Source organism: Zootoca vivipara, chromosome 5 (genome assembly GCF_965207765.1).
Source record: "Zootoca vivipara chromosome 5, rZooViv2.hap1.1, whole genome shotgun sequence".
NCBI classification, from domain to species: Eukaryota; Metazoa; Chordata; class Lepidosauria; order Squamata; family Lacertidae; genus Zootoca; species Zootoca vivipara.
In genome coordinates this window covers 11,517,166-11,543,980 of record NC_142588.1, presented here as the reverse complement: position 1 = coordinate 11,543,980, position 26,815 = coordinate 11,517,166, and the positions used below count along the sequence as shown (strand labels likewise).

General features: G+C 49.3%; 1 protein-coding gene across 15 annotated transcripts in view; it reads right to left on the bottom strand.

Moving 5' to 3' along the window:
- Positions 1 to 20,699, bottom strand: part of PAX2 (paired box 2) — a 126,426-nt gene extending 105,727 nt beyond the window's left edge. For 5 of the 15 annotated variants that reach the window (XM_088670064.1, XM_088670062.1, XM_088670070.1 and 2 more), the window contains exons 1-3: positions 19,893 to 20,699; positions 16,186 to 16,354; positions 14,608 to 14,805 (exon numbers count right to left, since the gene is read on the bottom strand). In XM_088670064.1, the coding sequence (XP_088526190.1) occupies positions 14,608 to 14,805; positions 16,186 to 16,354; positions 19,893 to 19,935 (410 nt within the window). In that variant the 5' untranslated portion in view covers positions 19,936 to 20,699. Of the gene's footprint in view, positions 1 to 14,607; positions 14,806 to 15,810; positions 15,973 to 16,185; positions 16,355 to 19,892 lie in introns of all 15 variants that reach the window. The other 10 variants (XM_088670060.1, XM_088670058.1, XM_088670063.1 and 7 more) reach the window with 7 other exon arrangements.
- Positions 20,700 to 26,815: the final 6,116 nt, after the last annotated feature.

The window sequence follows — 26,815 nt, the reverse complement described above, 5'->3', positions numbered from 1 at the left end:
GAGGATATTATTGAATTGGCAGGACATTTCTGGAGCGGAAGGGGTAGCTATCCCCCCACCTTGTAAAGACCACATGGGCACCTATATGAAAAGGCAATTTCACACACACACACACACACACAAAACACCTGATGTGCACCTATGGAATGATGTAAATATTAGGGGTGCGCACCAGCCACAAGATTCAACTTGCATCTGTATCTGTCGCTTTGGAAAGCAATCAGATCAGTTTTAGAATCACTCTCTTTGCCATTCCAATGGTTATTTGGGACAAAATTGCATGTGTTTTAAAAAAGGAAGGTCTGTTTTCTCCAGATTTGCTATAATAGGGAGTCTAAAAATGGCTATAACCTTTCTTCCCCCTTCCCGCAAAAGTGGATAAAATTTACAGGCGCAGCACTCCCTCTAGAGTAGATTAAGCCTGTCAAAATGTAGATAGATAGATAGATCCAGGTGGTTTTTGATGCAGGGCACCTTTGGGAGTTTATTTTTAAAAACAAAGGAAAAGTCTCTCTCTCCCCCCCCCCCCCATTTCCTGCAAAAATTGGATGCCGTTTGCAGGCACGGTTACCCTTTCTGGGGGTTGAAGCCTGCCAAATTTCAGAATGACGGCCTTGGTGGTTCTCCCACAAGGGCAGATTTTACTGTTTTGACATAGGTACATTAGGACTCATAGTGTTAGTGGTGGAAAAAAATATTGTGGATCCCCAAGAAATACTGGGGCAGGGGACATATTGCCATCCCAGCAAGGACCCTGTTACCCCAACGATCACTGGTAGAGGAGTTTAGGGAATATAACCTCTTCTCCCTCAGAGAGACATCTCTCTCCGTTGACTTGCAGGGGGTGGGGGAGTGTGAAAATAGTATAAATCCCAGGAAAGATTGGGGTAGGAGAAATATATCACACACACACACACACACACACACACACACCAAGGACTCTGTTACTCCAAGCTCATTGGTGGTCACTGCCTTGTGGTCAGTGGACTAGAGGGACTAGGCTAGTCTCCTAAATGTTTCCCTTGTATCTCCTTCCCAAAGCCTGGGAAGCTTCTACCCAGTTTTGGGAGGAAGACACGATGTTCAGGCGCATGACATCGCAACATTGGGACGTCACACACGTCAGCGTCCTGTCCCGTCCCCCCGCCCTTGCAAGCTGACACCTCTGGCCTTAATCTTCCTTACAAAAAATTACCACTTGTCACTGTTGGTGGAGGTAGTCTTAATAATAAATAAGAATAAGAATTTATTTATACCCTGCCCATCTGTCTGGGTTCCCCCAGCCACTCTGGGCAGCTGCCAACAGATTAAAAACAGAATAAAACATCAAACATTAAAAACTTCCCTAACCAGGGCTGCCCTCAGATGTCTTCTAAAAGTCAGAGAGAGATGTTTATTTCCTCAACATCTGATGGGAGGGCATTCCACAGGGCGGGCGCCACCACCGAGAAGGCCCTCTGCCTGGTTCTCCCTCCAACACCACCCTCAATGATTATTGGGGTTACAACAAAGATCTCTCCACTGACTCGCATGGGGAAAGACTTATATCTACATGAAAAACAAAGAGTTTTTAATCCCTCCCCCCAAATCAGTGTGATTAGAATGTCCTGGAAAAATAAATCACTCTGGTTTAAAGCTGGACCTGTATGTCAAAATGAAAGATTTGGCGCTCTGGGTGTTTCCCCAGTCAGCTTGGTCTCATTTCTCAGGTGGGGGCCACAGGGGAGTGCGTGTGTGTTTGTTTGGGGACATCTGAGGCCACGAGGAAACTTAGGGGGTCCCTGATCCACTTTACAGTGTACCTTTTAACCACGTGATCACCTGACAAGGAAATGGGAGAACCTTCCCCAAATCATTCCGAGTCACCATATTCTGCGAGGCGGGCACAGTGCTGATGAACAACCCCAGTCAACATCCCGGATGCCACAAATAGTATATTGGGGGGAAACAACCATTGATCTTTGTACAGTACTTGCTTCAGAAAGTATGACACAGTGATCACAACAGCCGCTGCCACCCCCTTTTAAATCCTGAGACGCCGGCAGCAACACCAAACTACCATATCATACAGTGACAACATTTTGTTGCCCACATAATATCTATCACATGGCAGAGGTTGCCTTTCTCGGAGCACTGTGGGATGGAGAGGATTCTGAGAGCCATTTCCTTCATTCTCACTGCCTGTTTTAAAAAAACGTAGCATCTTTGTCATCAATGAAATCAGAAACTAACTAAGCCATTTAGCATGCTCACAAACAAATGCAGTGAAATATTGCAATGTGGATTTTTTTTTGTTCAGGATTTCCATCTCCTCCTTCCAATCATATAGCATTCTGTTCCCACAGCCATCACTAAGCTGTTTTCTTTTTGGGGAGAGGGTGCCCCCAATTCCCTCCCTCTGCTGTGTTTAATAAATTTTCAGGTTCCCCAAGCATACTGATACCTCATTCTTGTGCATGCATGACATTTCTGGTACCTAAGGTTCAGCACTTAGACTGTTTAGATTACTACTAATATGCTTGTGCGCATGTGTTTCAAACTGACATGCAATGGTGAATAGACAGCATAGGATTCTGATCCATGATGTCACAGACACTGTCCAGTAGGTAGGAACTTTAGAATTGCCATGCTATATCTGACCAAGTTCCATGGGTGTAGCAAGGGAGGGGCAGGGGGTGGGCTGCCCCTAGCTCCAGTCTGGTGGGGGCTGCGCACAGGGGCAGCGCACGGGGGCAGCGCCACCGGCCCCTGGCCCGCCCCTTTCCTCCTCCGGCCGAGCGTGCCGCTGCCCTCGCCGCCGCCGGCCCAGTGCACCAGCCGCCGGCCTCGCCGCACCGCCAGCCCCTGGGCCTGCCATTCGCCTCCTCCAGCTAAGCGTGCCGCCCGTTGCCCCCGCCGGCCCCTGGCCCCCCCCCGGCCCACCCCTCACCTCCTCCGGCCCAGCGCGCCGCCGCCCTCGCCCTCGCACACCAGCCACCACGGACGGACTGTGCATGTGCCGCCCTGGGCAGCCAAGCAGCACCGTTCGCCACTGCCAAGTTCTGCCTAGACAGCACTCCTGTTTCCAAATGTGGCCATCAAGATGCCTCTGGAAGTTCACAAGTTCACACAGGAGATGGCTATTCCATACCTGGTAGCTGGAGATAAACTGTCTGTGTTCATAGGGGTTATACTGAGCAAATAACTGCTGGCTTTTCTGCATGAATTTTTCTAATCCCTTTTTATTAAAGCCCTCTCTAATCTATCAACAGATCTTGTGGCAATGAATTGCATAAGTTAATTATGCATTGCATGGAGAAGTCTCTCCTCTTGACAGTCCTGAACTACAACCAGTTAAGTGGCCTTCAGGGGTAGTGTTATGAGAGGGGGGGGCGGATGGATGGGTAGGTAGGTAGGTAGGTAGATAGATAGATAGATAGATAGATAGATAGATAGATAGATAGATAGATAGATAGATAGATAGATAGATACCCCTGTCCCTTCTGATAATAATAATAATAATAATAATAATAATAATAATAATAATAATTTATTTATATCCCACCCATTTGGCTGGGTTTCCCCAGCCACTCTTGGCAGCTCCCAACAGAATATTAAAAACACGATAAAACATCAAGCATTAAAAACTTCCCTAAACAGGGCTGCCTTCAGATGTCTTCTAAAAGTCAAATAGTTGTTTATTACCTTGACATCTGGTGGGAGGGCGTTCCACAGGGCGGGTGCCACTACCAAGAAGGCCCTCTGCCTGGTTCCCTGCAACCTCACTTCTCGCAGGGAGGGAACCGTCAGAAGGCCCTTGGCACTGGACCTCAGTGTCTGGGCTGAACGATGGGGTTGAAGATGCTCCTTCAGGTATACTGGGTCGAGGCCATTCTTGGGGTTCCCTGCCATTTCCCTGCTAAATATTTTTTATTTCCTCCTCCTTCCACTTCTGCAAACTTTGGGTCTCCCCTGAGCCTGCTGGTACCTCCCTCCTTCCCGTTCATGGATGGTGGCTTTTCACTGCATAAGCAACAGCACTCATTGCCCTGAGCGCTGGAAATAGTGGGGGAGATATAACTTTTGGTTCAATTAGACGTTTGGCACCTCTTCTGTGAATCCCTTGAGAAGGATAGGGAGGGAGTGGAGCAGGACCATGGGGGGGGGCATTTGAAAGTGAGTAGAAGGAGCTTAAAGTGAAGAGGGGGAAATCAGTGATGAGAATGAGCAGCAGCAGCTGCATTTAGAACAGACTAGCGGGGCTGAAAAACAGGAGCAGGAAGACCAACAAGAATGATTTTCCAACAGAGCCATGAAGGACACAACTGTTCTTTTCCTCTGTGCTTTTAACTGCATGTGCATTTTTAAAGAGATTGAGTGGGATGTTGTTACAAGGAGTGAGGTGGGTCATGTCCAGGGATAACTGCTTGGGGTGACTCCTAGCTGTGTTAAAGGACCTTATTTCAAGACCCCTGGTGGCAGCAGACTGACTGCTGGTCACCTGCTTCATTTTCCTCATTTTTCAGTTTCCTGTCTTTCAGTGCTAGTGCACAGGTGCTCAGCTGAGAATACCATCTAGGTGCGTCTTTAATTTCTCTCGTTAAACATCCAAAGCTGAATTGGCACACTTTTGTATACTTTGATTTCATCCCCATCCCGTTTAGTCCATGTGGAAAATCCCCAGTTACACATTTTCCTGGAATCTTGCATCTTTGCATTTGAGAGTTACAGTAAGAAGTTCTAGAGCAGGCATCCCCAAACTGCGGCCCTCCAGATGTTTTGGCCTACAACTCTCATGATCCCTAGCTAGCAGGACCAATGGTCAGGGAAGATGGGAATTGTAGTCCAAAACATCTGGAGGGCCGAAGTTTGGGGGTGCCTGGTCTAGAGAATACAATATGTCAGCAAGTTATAGTTTGGCATCTGCTTGCATCCTATCATCCCCTTACAATTTATACACATTACAAGATTATTATTATTATCTATTATATTATTATTATTATTATTATTATTATTATTATTGGGACCCAGGTGGCACTGTGGTTAAACCACTGAGCCTAGGGCTTGCTGATCAGAAGGTCGGCGGTTCGAATCCCTGTGACGGGGTGAGCTCCCGTTGCTTGGTCCCAGCTCCTGCCAACCTAGCAGTTCGAAAGCACATCAAAATGCAAGTAGATAAATGGGAACCGCTACTGTGGGAAGGTAAACGGCATTTCCATGTGCTGCTCTGGTTTGCCAGAAGCGGCTTTGTCATGCTGGCCACATGACCTGGAAGCTATACGCCGGCTCCCTCGGCCAATAATGCGAGATGAGCGCGCAACCCCAGAGTCGGTCATGACTGGACCTAATGGTCAGGGGTCCCTTTACCTTTACCTATTATTATTATTATTATTATTATTATTATTATTATTATTATCATCATCATCATTATTACTGCTACTTATTATTATTACTACTACTGCAACAAAATATTGCAGCGTGGAATGTTTGGTGTTCCAGCCAATTAGCCATGCCACCTTCCAGAATACTCTCTTCCAGTTCCCTTCTCGCTTGTTCTTCTGAGTCTCCCCCAGCCAGACAGCATTCAGTGTCTGCTGAACATGCTCAGTACTCATTGGGCTGTTTTGGGGTTTTTGCTCAGAGATTTTAAAGCTAAGGTTAGTATTGTTTTGGATCTTCATCCAGTATTAAGGGATACCGTTTCAGCTGATCATGGGAAGAAGCTGAAGGAAATCACCAAGATGCACCAGCTCAGAATTTCCTCATGTCTTTCATCCTGTCTGTGAACACGGCGATTCTCCCTTTCCTGATCCTCAAATCTTAAATCCAGGAAATGAAACCTACAGAGCCCTGAGAACAAGCCCCCTGCTGGGTAAAGCAGAGTAAAGCACTTGACCCTGAAATTCTGGTACTTCAAATTAACTGATGTAAAGCTTAATTCAGGTGCTGCTTAATGCACTTTCCGCAGTTAGGAAGCTCTGCCCATATATATAGCGCAGCCTGTAGCTTGCAAATCCGCATTAGGGTTTGCTGGGGAAATGACACAGGGGTTTAGAAGTTTGCCTGTCTGGGGGGGAAATCGCTTGGCTTTATTTCTTGACCCTGAACCTCTGCTACTCACTCCTTTCCTTGGCAATCACATTATGCCCCAAATTCTAGAGTCCCTCCACATTTGTACCCTGTAGTCTTGAAAACGGAAGAATCCCAGTCTTGTTACAGCCTGATCCTATGCACCTTTACTGAACCGTAAATCTTGTATGTGCTCAGTGGAACTAAGTCACAAGCAAATGCAAATACTGTAGTAAACAGGGGCGGTTTTAGGGTGGCACAACAGGTGTGAAGCTCATTGGGTGCCGCACTGCAGGGGGCGCCAAAACAATGCTGTAGAACATGGCGCGAGAGGCAGGGGGGTGTCGGATTTTGGCAGCGCACAGGGCGCCGCTGAAATTTGAGAGCCCCAAGTCCACCACTGATATTAAATTTGCATAGTACACAACAGGGAGCAAGCCCTACTGATCAGTGGGATCAATGGGAATCCTGCAATCCTATGCATGGCAGGCGCTCCACAGCACTATCTCCCATTGTTCCTGTTTCTCCCTGAGCATGTTAACGCCACTCTTCTCTTGATGGAGAACCGCGCAAGCCGAAAACTCAGGATTACGCATTATATATAACCAAATGACGCAGAAAAGCTGCTCAATTTCCCAGACTTCATGTGCTTTTCTCTTTGCTCGTTATGCACATCCTGCGCCTCTTGTATCAGATGCTAACACTGATTTCTGGGAGCATCAGCTCACCTTCAACATAGACTTTGCAGGAACAGAAAGAAAAATGTGCCTCATGAACCAGGCTCTCCGTTTACAAATGACTGCATTCCGTAGTAAACAGACAACTGAAGCCGTCTCAGATACACTGGCCTGTGTATCATATGACAATCTGCCAATGACCGTACGTGGAGGAAAAAAGAAAGGCCGGTATTGATTTATCGATTGGGAATATTTGTACCCCGCCTTCGAACTGTGGTCTTCAAAGGCAGCTTACATCATCCACACATGAAACGAAATTTTAAAAGGCAAAAAAAAACAAAAACCAGTAATTAATATACAATAGAACATAAAAGCAGTGGACGGCGAGAACAAGACTAAAGCCCGCAGCCGATGGCAGGCTAAGACACAGCAGCCTCTGTTCAGGCGCTAAAGGGAAAATAAAAATGCCTTTGCCTGGCACTTTGAGCTTGTTTAACCAAGTTGTGGTGCCACACCAGAGAAGGCCCAATTGCAGTCACCACCCACCATTCGTCCCACAGCAGCAACACTCACAAAGGGGCTCCCCAGATCATCAGTTTACGCAGGGCAGGGCGATGTGAGAGCAGCAGACCCTTTACCTATCCCAAAAAATACACCCTGGAGCTCGAATAATTCACACTTTAAACCAGAAAAGAAGAATGCCTCTTCCCATATCCTCCAACATTTCTCCAATGAAAATAGGGACATATGAAATAAATAAAATAAAATAAATAAATAATTTTACTATTTTTACTCTGCCCATCTGATTGGGCAGCTTCCAACATACAGTCGTACCTTGGAAGTCGAACGGAATCTGTTCCGAAAGTCTGTTCTACTTCCAAAGCATGGCTTCGGATTGGCTGCAGGAAGCTCCTGCAGCCAATTGGAAGCCGCGGAAGCCCCGTCGGACATTCTGGTTCCAAAGAACATTCGCAAACCGGAACATTCACTTCTGGGTTTGCGGCGTTTGGGAGCCAAAACGCCCGAGTACCAAGGCGTTCAGGATCCAAGGTACGACTGTATATTAAAACACAATGAAACATTAAACATTAAAAAATACTTCCCCGTACAGAGCTACCTTCAGATGTCTTCTAAAGGTTGCATAGTTACTTTTTTCCTTGGCTTGGTGGGGTCGCATAACTCCATGCCCTCCAATGAAAATAGGGACGTCTTATATACTCTCTCAACCCATTGCTCTGCTTCTAGCTAGTCTACCTGCAATCACAACACCCAGAGCTCCCTAGCAACCTTCCAGGAATGTTAGGGTCATGGGATTTCTAGCCGTTTCACTCACGCACCCAGCACACCTTGGCCAAAATGGGATCTGAGCCACTAATGCAGGCATCCTCAATCTCAGCCCTCCAGATGTTTTGAGACTACAATTCCCATCATCCCTGACCACTGGCCCTGCTAGCTAGGGATCATGGGAGTTGTAGGCCAGAAACATCTGGAGGGTCAAGTTTGAGGAAGCCTGCACTAATGGACTATTCTCTCCTCTGCCTCAACCACTCCCATCTGATATATACATGGATGTCAGGCCTATGGCAACCAAATTTCCTTGACTGCCTAGAGTCGCTCACGGGGGTCAGCACCATTGGCTTCCACCCAAACAGGGTCCCTGGACTCACCCCTCTGCTTTCTCCCAAGCAACAGCCTCTCCCCTCTCTCCCCCCTCCCAACACCAATATCACGGCGATATGATATATTGACAACAAAAAATAAAAGCAGGCAGCCATGTTGACCCACCCCACCTCTCGTTTTCTGTCAAACGCTTGAGGAAGTGCTCTGCAGTTCCTGAAAGCTAGCTCCCTGCTCTGTGGTTTTCAGTTGCTCCTAAAAAATGTCACTGGTGCTATTTAGATGTGTGTTTCATAAAAGCTACATTACCAAGGGAACTTCTGCAAACATTGTGACCGACTAAGACTGCCGCCCGAGACCTATTTACCCAGAAATAAGTCCCAGTGAATCTACTACTGAAATTGAATCCAGGGAGACTCTACTTCTGAGTAGGCACACGTAGGATTGCGCTGTAAGGCTGCAATCCTGTTCTAGCCTTTACCCAAGAGAAAGCCCCGTTGGCTTACTTTCGAGTAGACATGAAGAGAATTCCACTGTAAGACTCTATCCAGAAATGCAATAGAAAAACAGTATTGAAAGCCAATAACATAATTTCCCATACTGTGTGATGCACCTATCTGAGAGTTGAAAACAACGCATCTGTAATCTATCACAACAAGTAAACAGCGCAGCCTGTGTGCTCAGACTTATGTGCCACAATCTAAAGAGCCCTTTCCTTCTCTGGTAGTGCTGCAGAGAGAGGGGGAAAGTTGCTCTTTCTGTCTGGCACCAGGCCAAGCAAGCTGTGGCATAACCTCCCCTTGGGTGACATGCAACTGTAGCACAAAGCTGAAGTGCACACCTCAGAAACATGGTCCTCTAAAGAGGGACAACAGTCAGGCTTAAAAACCAGCAGCCCGCACTCCCTTGGCTATGGCAAAACAGCAAGTTCGAGTGGGGGACACAATCTGTTTGCCACTAGCAAGGAGGTACAGATTCCACAAAGGAACAAGACATTGCCAGTTGTTGCTGGCTCGGCCTGCTCTCGTGGTTACAGAGGGGATCTCAACAGAGGAAAGCAGCCGGTGAGGTTTTTCCACGGCATGACGCTCAACGCTACCCCCTGCTACTTGCTGCGGGTAAAACTGCTGGTCAAGTCACCAGGGTGGGGTTCAAAAGTCAGCCACTCTCCTTACTGGAATACTTTGGAAATTGCCCGACAGTTTCGAATCAGAGCACAAGAGGGACAAGAGGAGACAGTTGTGTGGGTGTTGCGGAATTCGTTTTAAGGAAAGGCAGTAAAACCATGTGAAATGAAGTAAGCCCCAGTCAAACGAAATCCAGGAGGAAAACAAGCCAGCTATGCATATTTCCTGTGCAGAACCAATGGCGGAATTGGGAAAGTTTCTCCCATTTGAAATGTAGAACAGAACTGCGTGTTTCATTCACGTTGCTGCTTTCAATCTACACAACTGAAGTCCAGTTACACTTCTCTCTCTTGCACAAGATTATGCCCCATTGAACGTAAGTTTATTTTTACCAATTAATTAATATATAGACTTGTTCAGAGACAGCTGCCCATTTCAGGCAACTGATCCACCCACTCCATGTATCTTAAAAGACCACCTGATCGCTACAGCCTCTGTCATAGGTTTAAGTCATCAGAGTGCTTCCCCTAAGTCCATTTCTTTTCTTTTTAAACTGGCTTGAGAAAGGTTTCATACCAGTTACTACTTTCAAAGCTGAGGTATCTGTGTTTTCCAAGCTCCCCTTTTCTTATACTAGGGTCAACGATACCCGGGCCGCTTGCTCCTCATCAAAGCAGCGAATTGAGACCTGAAGTAACAAACCTTCCATGGGTTCTCATCTATCTATCTCTTGATTTATGGCCCACCTCATCTCAAAAGTAACAAAAGCTGAAGAAGACACAGGCACACACATAACAAAACAGAAATAAATTCCCGGTTGTTTTTCAGCACTGATCGGCAGTAAATTTATAATGCAGGTATACAATCATATTGTGGGGAAAGCAGAGGAGGAGGAGGAGGAAGAAGACAACGTTTTTATTCTTTGGTATACTGTATAGGTGAGCAGAAAGAAGGATAGGATATTTTGGTTGCAAATTTTAAAGTTGTGGCTGCTCTTCTATTTTGCCGTACCACGGTATACCCCTTATATTCCTTATATTCCAACATATAAAAAGGGATATTAAAATTATATTATGATTATTCAAGGATCTATGTATCCGAAATTTGACTGTGCCATTTCTGAAAAGAGAAAAAATAGACTCCAGCTGAATCAGCTCTAAAGGCTTCTTACAAAGAATCTTCAGTTTTGCACATGAAAAAGAAACTAAAATATTCTGACTTTATGCCTGTCATTATGCACCCAGCACTTGCTCTTTTATCACAGAAGTGATAAAATGAGGCAAAGTAAAATAAACAAACTCTGCACAAAACGGTATGGTTCTTATAGTTTCAAGGTGCCAGAACTGAAACCTGTTACTGAGGCGTCACCTCCGAATATTTGCGTTTGCAAACGTAAACACTCCTTTCCCATATGAGAGTTAAGAAATTTAGTAGGAGCGACAGAGGGCAGTTCCGTCGCAAACGATTGTGCAAATATGAATTTGCAGGCCACCTCGGCAAGACGTTGGCAAACCATTAGCAAAATAATGACATGGTTTTGCGTCATCGTTTTCTAACATGCATGTGAACTAGAAATTGCCTGCTTATCTGCCCACCCAATATTTGTGAATATTGGACAAGTGTTTGCATTTGGATTTTTTTTACTAAACCTTCCTTTCTTCTGCACTCTTGTAAAGATCAGAGATTTCCCCACAGAAGCTGGCGGGAGGAAATAGTGCTCAGTGGAAGAAATATCAGGCTTTGGGGGGGGGGGCATCTAATTACTCCCTCCCATATTTATCAACTCCAGGGTTCCTCACTTCTTTCTGCCATTGCTCATGGCCTTAAATTGAGTCATTTTTTGCGTGCCTCAAATTCCAAGAACAAATCCCCCCTGACTAATGAGTGAAAGGAAGAAGGGGTGGGGAGGGCATGAAAGGCTGGTGTGTTGTTTTTTAAAAAAAATCTGCACCAAGATAACTTTTAATTATTAGGGGAACAAAAAGGGCAGCTTCTTCAAAACTGAATTTCAGAAGGTTGAGAGAGATCTTTCCGGACCCAATGGGTGCACAATAATATTTACAATGTTTCTGGGGAATATTTGCCAAGAGTATGATCAGACCTTACGATAACAAATGTTGCATGTGTTGACACATTTAACTTCATTTCTGGGGCAGTCCGAGCAACGGGCAGGCAAATTAAGGTCTCCCAGTTAAATTGATACCAACTGGATCTAAGAAGTGCCTGAGTCTCAAGGCGATGCCCTGGGCTTGCGCATACATAACCATTTGTGGAATTTGCTCATGCTATTCCCACATGCCTAACATCCGCTGCTGCCCCTGGAAAGCTCTGGCTACTCTGGTAAGTTGCCATCTAGTCAATATTTAAAGGTAAACTCAGAGCTACCTAAACTCGGAACTGACCTCTTCATTCAGCAACCAGGGGGTGAAATCTAATAGTCCTGATCCAGAAAAGTAGCCAAAGCAGAAGACCGTGTGCATATCGTACACAGAGATAAGCAGTGCACAAGTGTGGGGCTTGGGATGGGGGATTGCTACGGCTAAGAAACCAGAATCTGTGTGTTCTACGGGGTGTGGTCTTTAAACACCACCGCCCATCACTTTTTGCACATCACATCCTCATGCAAAAAACACTTGACTCCCTAAAGACAATTCCTACCACCACCCAACTAGGACGGTTGCCTGCTAATTACATGTGTCAGAGCTGCTAACAGCAGATTTTCTGCGCTAGCCAAAAAAAAGTGTGCTGCTCTCAGGAGTGAACAAACCCCAAATAAAATGGAAGTCTCTCCCTGCAATTTTGAGGTGCTGAGTTATTCTCTCTCCCGACTGCCCTTCTGCAGCTGCTTCCAAAAAAGGTGCCTGAATGTCAAAGCATTATTATTTCAGTCCTGAACAGAGACAGTAGGATCTGGGATTTTTCAAAAGGAGGGTGTATAATTAGCCAATCAGTATTATGTTACTCTGTTCATAACTTAATAACCATTTTAATACAGATGGCACACACAGGGATAATTTCCTGGGATAGCCTTGCAGTATATTACAGAGAGACAGTGTGTTTGGGGGGGGTAGTTTTTAGCCAAGGTACACTCTCCCAAGTTAATTTTACCTGCTGTTTTGAGATGATTTGGGATAATTCCATATCATTTTCAAAAATATTAAAAGCACATTGATCGAAGATGCCAACTTGGGGAAAAAATGCCTCCTGGCCATTAGAACTTTGACAAATCTTCTATGGAAACCACATAAATTAACAAAGCATTTTTTTTTCCTATTCCTGTTGGTGAGAATGACTTCTTTTTAAAAAAATGTAATTGGCTACATTTTCTATGTATTTCATGATTAACTATTTAGCCAAACAGCTGTAGAGATGGATGCTATAGACTGTTGTGTCCATCTGGATACAAGTGTCTCTGTGGGGCGACTTTCTATATTACTTTTTCCTACATGGAGATTCATATCTCTGGTATTTGCAGCAGCTGCCCCATTCTGCAGTTTAGGGCAGAAAATACTCTTGCATCTCAATCTGTATGTTTCGAAGCACATCCATTTAGAGTTTTGCTTTTGTTTTTGTTTTTGTTTTGCCTTTACACGCATTCTTAACATGCTGGGTATAAGGAAGCCACAAATACAGGTAAGTCTAAAAATATGCTCAGATATGTAGCCGGCATTAATTCCTTTGTAACTAAGGAATTAATGCAGACATGACAGCAGAACATTGAAGTCCTTCAATCCCACTTTCCCTTTTCAAGCACAACCAATAGTGTGTGTGCCTATCTAAATCACAGTCTCCAGATCCCCTCGCACGGGATCTTTGTCTTCCCAGCGTCAGCACATGCAATAGTGGAGTGTCTCTCTTTGAAGGAGGGTATTTACGGTTCTCAGTGTGTGTTCTGCCTGTTGCAGGTGTGCAAATTGTCCCTCTGCATTGTGTTTGAAAGCACAGGGGATGTATTGCTCTCTAGTTGATTCTGTTACATTGTCCTCTCAACACCAGCCCTGGATCTTATCACAGGTCTTCTATTTATTTAGTTATCTATAGGTAGAAAGACAAGCAGGCAACCTGCTTTGGAAGGCAGAGTGAAATGTACAAGGCTGGCATTGCTCTGACCACTTTTGTACGGCACACACACTCACATAAATGGGGAGCCACCCCCTATGATATATCCAGAAACTTGGGAAGAAAAGAACGAAAGGCACACGTCAGCAAGGAACACGAAATAAGATGTTTAGAAAGCTGCCATACTAAAACCGAGATAGCGAAAAATACGCATGAGACGCACACAGAGCGCGGGCAGAGGGGCCTGCGCGCAGGCAGGCACACACACAACTGTTTGTAACCCTTGACCTAAGCGAATCTTCCTTTCAGAAGTTTCTCCAACTCCCGAGGGGCTCAAAAAGGTGCGAGGGCTCTTTCTTCCTCCAAAAGGAAGCGTTATTGCCCGGGGGGGGGGGAGAAAGGCCTCTTATTTGGGGAGAGGAAAAGAAGAAGCAGTAGAAGTTAAGACTGTTTGTTTAAGACAAATAACCATTTGATATTTTAACGGCTCGGCAATCGTCTCCACATATAGGAGCTTTTCATGTTTTTAGAGGTTTAACAGGAGAGAAAATGCCCGTCTTTCCCTGGGAGGTAAAGATACTATGAGCGCGTCCATCTCCTCCTTCCCCCAACGACCCGGACGCCAATTGCGCGCCGAAACAACTGTTGGGGAGAGGTGCCGTGGGCCTCCCCCGCCGCCACCCCACGTTTCGTTAGCCCCATGACCATCTCCTTTCGAAGGTCTGCCCCGGCGAACCAAGACAAGCAGTCAGAGCCCCACGGGCAGGCCCTAAGGCAGATCCAGAAGCGGTCCAGAAGCTCGCGCGCGCGCCCGTAAACTGAAGTGGCTCCAAGAGTTAGGATGGAGGCCTCCTTTTTTGTCCTTTCAGACGAAGTGTGAGCGAGGAAGAGACAGGCACACACAGAGAGAGGACTCAGAGAATAAGAGAGGAAGCGTCTGTTGGGGTGGGCAGAGGTCTTCAGGGCCTCTAGGGACAAGGGGGGGGGAGGAGAAGGCGGGCTGGGTGTCCCGCGAGGAAAGCAACCCGGTGGCGCTCAGAGGCTGGGGGACGCAGGAGGCTCTCGTGTGTGCGACTCACCGGTTGATGGAGGACACGCTGGGGACGGTGTCGTTGTCGCAGATGCCCTCGGCCAGTAGCCGGTCCCGGATCTCCCAAGCGAACATGGTGGGGTTTTGCCTCTTGTACTCGGCGATTTTATCCACTACTTTGGGGGTCGCCACTTTTGGCTTAGAGCCTCCGATCACGCCAGGCTTGATGCTCCCCGTCTCGTAGTACCTGCAAGCGCAGAGTGAGGTTCAAAGCTGAGCCCCCGAGCCTGCAGGGAAGCCTTCATCCACGCACCCCGCGCCCACCGCCGCTCCCGAACACGTGCACACAAACCAACGGGGTTGGGGAGGTGATTTTGGACCCCGCATTCCCGCCCCGCCCCCCCCCTGCGCGGATCTGCAAGGGAAACCCCACTCTCGCATCCCGTCCTGGGGCTGCAGGGTTCACCTTGCCTGGAGTCAGCTCCCGGAAACAACCCCTCCCATTGTCAACAGGCCCCTGGCGCGCGTAACGCCTGGTTCGGCGGGGCAGGACGATCCAGAGGCCGGGGGCACCCTGGCCAGTGGCCACAACACTCCCCCCTCCCGCCTGCCCAAGCCAACCTACAGCCAGGAGAAGTTAGCTAGACACACTTAACCGTGGGGGAGGGAGAAACTGAGGTGTTTTTTTAAAAAAGGGGGGGGATTTCCTCGACTTCGATTTCCTCCCCAGCGCTTGGTCCCGGGTCTCTCCCACCCCCTAAAAAACCCAGACGCATCTCTCTCTCTCTCTCTCTCTCTCTCTCTCTCTCTCTCTCTCTCTCTCTCTCTCCTCTCTCTCTCTCTCTCTCTCTCTCTGCCCTTCGCCGGGCAATTGCTAATCCCTTTGCAAATCCTTTGCAAAGAAAGCGGGGTGATAGTGGAAAATCTACATTTTTGGACCCCCTCCCTGGCATGCACTCGGCTCAGATGCCCCCCCTGCCTTCTCCCCACTCCCCCTCTGAGCTGAGCTCTGCTGTAGGGCGGTGACATCTACTTGGTGGAGGGGGGGAGAGAGAAGGAAGAAAAGAGAGAGAGAGAGAGAGAGAGAGAGAGAGGAGGAGGAGGAGGAGGAGGAGGAGGAGGAGGAGGAGGAGGAGGAGGAGGAGGAGGAGAGAGAGAGAGAGAGAGAGAGAGAGAGAGAGAGAGAGAGAGAGAGAGAGAGAGAGAGAGAGAGAGAGAGAGGCAGCCTGCCGGCCTGCTGGTTCCTGCTGACCTGGGGGTGGAGAGAAAGTAGGGCCCGGCCTGTCTTAGCTGGGAGGAGGAGGAGGCGGGGAGGGGAGACTTGCAAGTTGGTCTCACAGCAAATTGGGTTGCAATCGCTTTGTTTCTTTGCTTGGTGGGCTTTTCCCCCTCTTTCCGAACCCACAGCAGGTCCCTGTTTTAAGATAGTGCCAGACAAAAGAAAGCAAGAGAGGAGCGTGGGTGCTGGGTGGCTGGTGCGCAGCGCCTCCCTTCGCCCCCGGGGTCAGGGCTCCGCTTCCAGGTCCACACCAAAGACTCTGCCAAGGGGGCAGCCGAGGCGCCTCTCTCTCCCCCCCTCCCCGCCCCTTGCGGCGCTTGCCCCCCCCCCCGCGCGCCCGGGCCTTACCTGCCCAGGATCTTGCTGACGCAGCCGTGGCTGACCCGCAGCTGCCGGGAGATGTCGCAGGGTCGCACCCCCTGGTGAGCCAGCTCCACGATCCTTTGCCTCACCACGTCTGGCAGGGGCCTGCCGTTCACAAACACCCCCCCGAGCTGGTTGACACCCCCGTGCCCTGCTGGGGAGAGAGAAGAAACACGCACACACCAGCGAAGACCCACGCACACCGGGGGTGGGGAAGGGAGGGCAGGAGAGGGGAGGGAAAGGAGGGGAAAGGGAGAAAAACATTAGTCGGGGCAGTTAAGCCGGACAAGTCGCCAATGACAGGGGAAGGGGTGGGGTGGGAAGGCAGGCAGGCAGGATTCGACCCCCACGGGGAAGGGAGCCTTCTCCTGGAGCCCAACGGGGCTGGGTGCTCCCCTGTGGGTTTTTTTTAAGGGTCTTTCCTACCCTTGGGAGGGTGGCAGGTGATTGACTTGGCCGCTCCCACCGAAAACCAAAGTCTCTTGCTCAGGAGGAAGCTCTCCTCAAATTCTCCCCACCTTTTCTCTCTCTCTTCTTCCCTCAGTTTATATTTCCATTCTGCTCTGCCCAAGTTTCCAAACAGGCCGGGCTCGATCCTCTGACACGGGCGAAATCCTACTTATTTCTGAGGGGCCGCTCAATTGTTTCATAGCAAAATTATTGCTAAATTTGTTTCATAGATGCTGGTATAAAAATAGAACGAAGGAGTCCGTCTCTTCTCCCCCCTCACTAACATTTTATATTTTTCCCTTTTTTTTCTTTTTTTTTCTTTCTCTTTCTTTCTTTCTTTCTTTCTTTCTTTCTTTCTTTCTTTCTTTCTTTCTTTCTTTCTTTCTTTGCTTTTCAGCATAATTTCTCCCATTATACGGAATTGTTTTTCAGAGGAATAATAATTTATACCAGTTTCGGGTGTGCTTTGTTTTCTTTATTATTATTTAAGTCATATATCTTTTTATATATTCCTCTTTATCCTCCCCACCTCAGACAATCTCCCAGACCTGAGCTGCTTTTGCAGCAGTCTAATAATTTATAATTTAGCTAAATCCAAAGGGGCAGGGGTCTATCCCTGCTGTTTTCGAAAGGAGAAGCAGAAATTTCACGGAGCGGATTTTAATCCAGCGTTTGCCACAATAATCTGTGTGGGTTCGGATGTTTTGGACAGCGCCAAAAGGCTCTAAGAGAAGCCTCCCCCCCCTGTTGTTGTTTATTAGCCTTTACCCGCTGTCCCTTCTCCCTTGCGCCTTGATCCGCAACTCACTTAAGCCGAAATATTTCCCTTTCGGACGCTCCAGCCCACGCGGAACCTGTCGTGGACTGGGGGACTGCTTGAAGCCCCCTCTCCGGTGTTTAACTGGAATATGTACCGGAGCGATGTTAAGTGTCAAAAGGTCCCTGGAGTGATTACACCCACAAGGTGAATAGAGAGACGGCGCGTTCCTCTCTCGCGGCATTTAACTCGCACACAACGGACCTAACCTTTGCTGCTGCCTCGGCGAGGTAGGAAGGGGAAAAGAGAGAGATCTTAAGTGTTTGGTTTTTTTCCCCCTCCCCAAGCTTACTGAAAAATGATCTGTTTGTATCTTTGCCCGAGCTCCCACCCTCCTCAGTACGCGTGACACTGACTTATTGGCTCTGAACTTAGTGGAAACTCTCATTGCCCCTGCGATCGATCCCAGTCCTTTCTCGCAAATAGAGTTTTTTCACCTCTTCGCCCAGCACCTTCCAGGATGCTCAGCGAGGAGCAGCTTCTAAAGCCCGCTTACATCCTATTTATTGGCGGGGAGGTTGCGCAGAAATACACTCCACGCCGCCGCTCCCCAACCACTGCCACGGCTTTGTTTTCGTGAAATTAAGAGGGGATTTCTGGTCGTCTTCCTGCAACAACACCCCCCCAAAACTCCAGAGCATCCACCGCACACTTTTCACTGTTTCTTTTTATTTTTGCAGGTGGAATGGCGTTGACCGGCCTCTCTTTCTCCCTCTGTATCTGTTTGTTTCCTTCATTTGTCTGGGTCACCTTCTGCAGATGTTGCCTCTAAAGTTACCGAGCAGGCAATTTCTGCAGCACCTCATTCCTGAATAATTCAGAGCACCTTTGATAACTCGCATTACAGAGTATTAAAAGGCAACAGATGCAAAAAAGATTAAGGGATTAATAATTCAGATTATTGCACCTGCGTCTCCCCAGCCACACACCAGCCCAAGTTCTGAATTCACTTCCTTCGGGGTTACAGCCTGTCTTTTTTTTCCCCCCCCTTCCTACGGCTGTCCCTCGCTTTTCCTGCTCCAGCCGTTCCTTTGTAACGCAGGGCGCGCGTTGAATGGCACACGCTTCTACCCGGAGCAAGTCAGAAGAGGTTGTGGGGGTACGAAATTCACCCCGTTTCCAAGAAGCAAAAATAAAAATAAAAAAATTGCAGGAGGGAATTAAACCTTCCGATGAGCCACGTTGTTTAATTTTAAATGGCTCTAGATATACCTAATGTGGGATTCGGCCTGTTAAAACATTCCCAAATCAAACTGCAGCTGGAATCATTTCAGTTCTGCTTTTTTTTAAAAAAAGCAGGTGATTGGCACGAAATGTCAAAAAATGCGAAAAATATAGACAACGGTCGGTTTTGGTTTTGTTTTTTTTTAAAGATATTTATTGCTTGGAACATCGGTCCTTTTCGCCCGATTTCCCAGTCCAAAAATACGTTTTAACTCCTAACACATTATTTCCCCCTCCTTTGTGTCTTTTTAAGCGTGATTTTTGTGTAGGGCATATGCTTGAAAGTTAAGGATGTCAAAAGTTAGGGATTGCTGTTAATTATTCATTTACTGACTCTTTCAGTCTCTCCTCTCGGGTTTCAACTCAATGTTGTTGTTTTTTTTGTTTTGTTTTAAACAGAATTGTTTCTCCGCAATTTCCTTTTAAATAAAAAGTGTCAGCAAGGCGATAGTGAGCCGCGACAATAAGAATAAAGAGCCAGGTTGATTTCTGGGTTTTCGTCCTTGTGAAACGGATTGAGAGAGAAACAATTCCGGGATCCTCAGCCCCTCCGAGTCAGAAATGGATGCAATTAAAAGGCAGGCCGAGGATTTGGGGCGACCGGGGGGGGGGGCGGTGGCAAACGGAAAGCTCAACGCACAAAACTTCAGAGAAGGCAAAGCGAATCGAACGCAAAGGCCTTTAAAATCCTTATTTTAAAGGAAACTCTATCAGCTTATGCTAAGGCTGGCATTTCCGCTCCTGACCCCCGTTTGATAATTACAAATCAGATAATGTAAAATCTAAGGGGAAAGGCAGTATATAGATTTATACCGACGTCTTATAAGCATACTATATTATGTTCCTATCCAATTATAATTTCATTATACAGTATTCTAGGGGCTTTCCCCCTGCCTAAATGAACCCCTAGGTTGCATTTTTAAAGTCCAGAACTCCTCCGAACTACTTCAAAGATTTGGCTCTATGGAAAGGGAGCTAAGCAGAGTCGCCAGGAGTGTGGGGTGAGGGGGTCCCTTCTGAAACCTCCCCCCCCCCGCAGTCCACTAGAAAATGAAAGGACTGCCACGGTTGCCCGGCGTTTTCCTGCTTCACCTTCCAGCCGACGGAGACGGCAGGCGGGGAAGGGGCTCTCAGGTGCGGAGGGAGAGGAGAGGAGGAGGAGGAGGCGGCGGCGGCGCCGAGGGCTGCTGCCGGTACTCACGGTGCATCGCTGAGAAGGGGTCTGCCTTGCAGTGCATATCCATGGGGAGGCAGAGGAAGGGGAAGAAGTCGGCTGACGCCGCCGTGTCGCCGCACAGAGTCAACTTCGGCACTTGGGGGAGAATCGGGCCGGAGGCGCGGCGGAGCGGACGGGGAGCCGGCTCGGCGCGCCGACAGGGAGCCGGGCAACGGCCTGGACGAGGAGCAGAAGATGGAGAAGCAGAAGCGGCGGCGGCTGTGGTGGTGGTGGCGCCGCCCCCCGGGTCGCCCTTCTTCCCTCGCTGCCGGTCCTGGGCCGGCGGAGGGCCAAGGGAACTTTCCTTCCTCTGCGGCGCTCCTCACGATCCCCGCCCGGAGCAAGGACAGGTGCACGGCATGGCGGGGGCCCCGTCGGGCCGGCGCAGCGCAGCAGCGTCGCGCTCGGCTCTCCAAGTCGCCGGCGCCGCTGAGTTCGCTTCTGCCAAGTTCGTTCGACGGCACGGCGGCAAATCCGGGAGCGATGGGGCGGTCGGTCACCCAGGCAGGCGCTTCTTCTCTCCGCCGTCGAGGATCTGCTTCTGACTCCGCTGCTCCGGGTTCCCTAGGCGGAGGGCGAAGGAGGAAACCCGGCTCCTCCTGGTCCTTCCAGACTTTTTCCCCCCTGGCTCGCTCGCTCGCTCCCTCCTTCCTTGTCGCCTCCCTCCCTCTCCTCTCTCCTCCCCCCTGTCTCTTTTTTTTTTCCCTTTTTTGCACAAGGTGGGATGTGCTTGCCACGAGCTTTGCCTGGAGAATGGAGCTGCTGTCGCCGGTGTGCGCCTCTCTAAAAGCGGCAAACCCCCCTCCAGATCGCACCCCGGACTCCCCCCTCTCCTTACACACACACACACACTCTCTCTCACTCTCTCTCTATCCCTCTCCCCCCCACACACACACCTCCGCCCCCTCCCCTCTCGCTCTCGCCCTCCCTTTTTCGCCGGGCACACACACACACACGGAGAGAGAGAGATGGATGGCTTGTCAGACAAAGGCAATAGATTCCAACACTCTCGGATTCGCCAACACGCAGCGCCGGAGCGCCGGAGACCCGGCGAGGAAGGTCCGGCATTCTGCCACCGCCAAAGCGAAAAACGCACCCCCTCAAAAAATAAATACGTACCAACAAATAAAAATATCTGTGTGAGGGTGCCGGCGCGGGGGATGGGGAGCAGATCCAGGAGACCAGGGAAAGGGGAGAGGACCAAAACCGCCGAGGTATAGGGAAGGCTTAGAGTGGTTGATTGGTTGGTTGGGGGATCGAGGAATCCGGGAAGGGCCACGAAACTCGCAGGGGGCATCAACTGTTGGGGAGCACCTTGGCAAGTCCGCGGGCGCAGAGAGACCTCGCGGCTTTGTTTTCTTCCCTCTCCCACGCCTTGGGATGATGAAGGGATCTACTTTCGTATTTAATGCGCGTTGGAAGCCTGTCGATGTAGATGTAAATGTGCCCCCCTCCCGAAAACACTTTCCCCGCCGCCATTATTTGTTTTAATGTGGGAGAGGCCTTTCGCCTCCAGAAATCTCAGCTGCTGGAGCCGAATCGAAGGCGAGGATCGACTTTTGCGCGCGCTCCCACGCGCGCGCCCTCCCTCCTGGTTTGCCCCTCAGTCAAACGCAGGCGAAAGGGTCGGATCTGGAGACGCGGCGGCCGCCCCGGCAGCGAAGCGGCCTCGCCTTAAGTCGCTGGAACTCGGCGCCCTCCCCCTCGAGTCGCCTGGAGGTCGGGGCTACGGCCAGCAAAGCCAGCAGGCACTTGCCCACCCCAAGCCCCCACCCGCAGACCTGCGCGATTGGGGACGAGGCCCTCGAGGTCCGAGGATTAATCTGGGCATCGGGAGGGTCGTGTGAACCGGCTGTGTGAAGGGCCTGCGGGGAATTCAGTTTAAAAATGCCTCGAACTCTGGCATAAGAGAAATCTGGCCTAGGGAGGAGAAGGAAACACTTTTTTGCCGTAGCTGTCAGTCATTTTCCAGTCCCAGCCACGTTTACTGGAAGGCAAGCCCCACTGATTTCAATGGGGCTTACCTCCAAGTACAGTAAATATGTTGGGCATTTCCGCCTTCGTGGGGCTTGTTTCAAACGTCCCATATTTTCGTACCTCTGCCCGCATTTTCATTTCGTTCCTTTAGAAACAGAATTTCAAAACCGCGCGCGCGTGTGTGTTATGACTTAATGTGCCTGTCTCCAATTTTTCCTCTCCCGTTTTCATTTTAAACTTTTGGTTTTTCTTTATTATTATTTTTTGTACGATATGTATTAGTATATGGATTTCAAAAACTGAAAGAAAACACGTGCAGGAAACTGAAGAAAGAGAGTCGGGAACCAACCTGAGATTAATAAACAGACAGGTGTGAATATTAGCTGAGGTTTTTGTTGCCTTCCTCGGCTTGTATCATTAGGCGAAGCGCCGTTCCGTCTTCCTCTGCCTTCTTTGATCCATCCTTCCCACCTCTCCGCTTATCTGTCACAAACTAACCTCTTTGTTTAATAACCAGTTAAGCCAAGGATCTCCTTGATGAAATATTTTCCTCCATCTCATAAATCAAATTGGCACTTAAGCTGATGTTCTCTCCCTTTTCTCTTCGTCTCCTTTCCCGCTCTGTGTTTACAAAAGCGCCCCTCTCTTTATTTTTCTGGACATTTTCGGCCCGCTTGTGTGTTCTGCGGCTTAAATTATTACTATTATTATTTTCAAAAACAAAATCGCTGGACGGGTTTTCTGAGGACTGTCCTCGAGTGAAACGCCGCCCGCGTCACACAGCAGAGAAAGTGCCAGCGCCAAATTCTCGTCCTTCTTCTCGTCCATCAGAGATCGGTTTGCCACGGGCCTATTCTAGGAAATGGTTCGAGGGGAGTTCTTATATGTGCCCAACGTTCTTGCGATCGATGGGAAGAAGTAGGCTTAAAATTCGAAAAAGTGGACCGTGGGAGTCGTTGTTAATTATGGCCATATCCAATATAATATTTTGGAGTTCACCTGTAATTTTTGTACCGGTAATGCAATATATTATTTTATTACGCACGCTGTCTCTCCTCGCCACCCCACGGCCGGGTCTCTTTGTTGCACCCCCCCCCCCCCGCAGCCGCCGTTGGATATTGTGCTGTTCGCCGCTCCCCACTCCACCTCTATGCCAGACTGAATTTCCTCCCCCCCACCTCAGACTTTTTCCAACTCCTTTGAGGAGAGCAGCCGAAGCTGTAGATCAAAGAAGGAATGCCTTCCTCCCCGCTCCCGATCAGGGTGGAGTTGGAGCCTGGGTGATGGCAGAGGTAGGCTGTGCTAGTGTGCCTGGGACCCTGCTCAGAATACAGGTGGAAAACATGATTTGCTCTGAAGCAAATGCGGAACGAAAGGGGAAGGCGGCGAAATCCCCTTTCCCACTTGCGCCTGTAGATGGCGCTCCGCGGTTTGCTTTCTGCGCAGCTTCCATCGCCAGACCTCGGAAAAAGTTTCAAAGTAACCGGATTTTAACTTAATCTCTCTCCTCCCCCACCCCAGGAGTTGCTGCACACACACCCACACACACACGCCCGCCTGTATTGGGGAGGGACCCACAAAAGGCGCAGAGAAATTTATTTAAATTATACCGAATCCACAAACACCTTTTTTAGTGGAAATAAAATAAGGTAGTTCCTGGTGTTTCATGCTATTTCTTCCAGACATACGGAAAACTTGTTTCATCTGCAAGAAGCAGGCCCAGAGTCCACAACCCATGAAGTATAAACCCCACTTCGGACGTCAACTAACAGCGGTGATTTAGGCCCAGCCGATCCATTTTGTAACCCCTCCCCATGCTCTTTCCTTCGCAGCACCCCCCCCCGGGGGTGCATCTGTTCCTAGGAGGCTATTGTTTGCCTCTCCCCGCAAGCCCCTCGGTACCCTCCCCGCGTCGTCATTAGCGCACAGGGGAGTTCATTCTGTCTTCGAGCAGGTTTATAGGCTGACCCTATATTTTAGGAGACAATAGTTCTGATTGTGGGAACGAGGGAGTGGAAGCGGGGGAGGGCCTGTTTCTTATCGAGGTTATACAGGAGGAGGAGGAGGAGGAGGAGGAGGAGGAGGAGGAGGAGGAGGAGGAGGAGGAGGAGGAGGATGAAGAAAAGCCTCTCCCACCAGAGCCCATGCTTGGATGGAAAGTGGGCAGGTGCAAAAATGCAAAGCTAGAGAAAAGGCGTCCACACGTTGCCTTCTCCAGGGAGTGATGGGCTCCCCAACAAGAGAGAAGCGAAGCTACTGCAGAAGGTCGTGCAGAGCCGCAGATGCAATCAAATCCCACTGAAGTATCGGATATAGAATGTTGTTTAATTGCAACCGTAGGTCTTATAAAATATCCCAACGCGAGAACCATATTATATATGTAGCCTATATATCTACGGCCCTGAAAACAAACAGATCGCTACGGATGCCATCTTTATCTGTGAATAGGTGTATCAGTTGTGCTCTCTGGACATCCAAAGAGTTAGAGAGAGCCTCTAATCTCACGGCACATCCGAAGTGTCACCTCCTGCCCCGCTCCGAGCAAGACTTCCTGGAGGAATTGCTTTGTCAACAATCAAATCCACACAACAATTCCTATCAGCCTGAGGGGTGGGGGTGGGGTTGTTCCTCAAGCAGGATCCCTGAAACCGTTTCCCCTTCTTCCTTCCCCAAACAGATGGAATGACTGGATTTCAATAACTATAAAGAACCCCCCCTCCCTTCCACCACCCCCTCTTCTCCCCACCTCTGTTATCTTTGGGAAAACTCCCCAAGTCCCGCTCGCGGCCTGTCAAGCTTGGCTGCTTCTCCCCATTTTTACTTTAAATGAATCTTCTTTCTCCTTTTTCAAAGAGGGTCTCCTGTCCCCGCTATTCATCGCTCACCTCCCAACTCGGGACATTTACACTTCAAAAGAGGCGACCGCTCCTCTGCGGAAATTTGGAAGGGGGGGAACCCACAAACTTTTGGAGGAGTAGCGGAGGAGATAGTGATCTTTTGCATTTACTTCATTAGCTCCTCTCCTCCCCCAGCTCCTTAGCTGATCAAGTCAAACCTATTGATCGCATCTGAGCCCCTGCAACACACCGAGGCTCCCCGAAGGTCACCTCAGAGACCTCACCCACTCCCTGGGAGTCTGCACACAATGAAGTTTATCTTAACAACCTAGGGAGCCCTAGATAGTATTTTTGCACCTCGACCCTCATTGCCTTCTTGACGCTAGAGAGGATACAAAACCACGCCGCCACCACTAACAAGTAACTGCTACCAATTTTCCTCCTCGTTTCTTTGGGGCGGAAATATTTTCCTGCCAAACCAGATTGGACTCCGTCTGCTCCCTCTACCACGGCGAAGTCCTGGTGGCCTCCAAACAGGCCTTACTGACAGGCAGAGAGACCTCGTTGCCCTTTCGAGACGGGATTTAGTCTACAAAATGCGCACACCGCGCGTTTTCCCTTTCCCGGTTTGATTCAACAAACCAAAACTCTTGCGCATTTCTCCTTGCTAAAAGGAGACCGCGTTGGGCAGTCATCTAAGGGGAGAAAGCCTCGATTATCTTATATGCATGAGATAAGACTATCCTTTATGGGAGAGGGCTGTACACAAGCGGGCACACACGCGCCCCAAATGCACGGCGCGCCAGGTAGGGGTAAGCAGAGGTTTTTTTTTTGTTTGTTTTTTAAAACAGCAGCAGCAGCGACACAGGGCTATACCGGGAGGCGGGAGCCGTTGCGGATTTAAAGCGGGCTCCGTTTCCGCACGTTTAATATGTCCCGCATGTCGAGCTATTTATTTTTTTTAAAAAAAAGCTCACGTGCCGCTTGTAGAAACACTGGAGCAAATACACAGAGAAGCCCTGGATGAGCTGAATGTTGAGAAGTTGCTCTGCATTGCTCGAGGCGCCCACTCCACAACTCCGGGGTGCTTGGTGGTGGATCGGGCCCTCCGCGGAGACTTGGCACTGTCCTCCGCTTCCTGGTCCGTCCCTCTCCCCACCACCCCTCCCGGTGCCCGGATCCTCCGTCTCTTCTCCCCCCCCCTGCCCCTGTGGTCACGTTGGAGGATGAGGAGGGGTTGGCGTGGCTTTTTTTTTTTTTTGGAGAGCTTCTGGTACAATATGGAGCACCATGGGCTGCAATTTCACACTCCACGGCACATTTCCCCTAAAGCTACTTTCTTCTTTCCCAGCCAAGACCCCCTCATTTCCCTCCTCTCTCCCCCCCCACCCCTTTCTCTTTTGTGACTCCTGGGTGGGTTCCATGTCTGGGGGGACTTGACGGATACAGTCAGGCTAGGCTTAGCGTGGGCACCTTGGCACCGGGCAGAGGGGGAAATGAATGGACAGGGTGGAGGGAGAGGCAGGCGCGGGAAGGGGGGGTCGAGTCTTGCGGGCCTCCTGCTGCTCCGGCTGTTGTGGGCTCTCCCCCCCCTCCAGCCTTTCTTTCTTTCCCCCTTTGCTACATTTGTTTGCCCTCAAAGCTAAGAAGCCCACGTGCGCCGCTCTTTATTCGGCAACCGACACTTTAACCTCTCCTCTTTACAACGGAGCGTTGGCCACAAAACCCAGACAAGCCGGAGACCTTTTTACAGCCTCGGCTGGAAAGAAGGGGGAGGCCAGCTCGTGTGTGTGTGTGGTTTTTTTTCTGCAGCGGGGCTGGCCAGCTCAGGGTTTAAACTCAAGGGTTAAACCCAGCAACTAATGCCCACCCCCTCCAAACAAGGCGGAAAAGGTGCAACCATGCGCGAGTGCTTGCTTGCTTGCCTGCCTGCTGCAAGCAACGTCCTTTGCAGTTGCATGCATCAGGAAAGCAGGTGGGGGTCCGGAGAGGAGCTGCAAATATGGGGAAGCTAGCGAGCCCCTTGTGCGGGGAACTGGGGTGGGGAGAGAGGAGGCTTTGGTTTTAGTAAACAACCGCTTGGCGGGGCTTTTG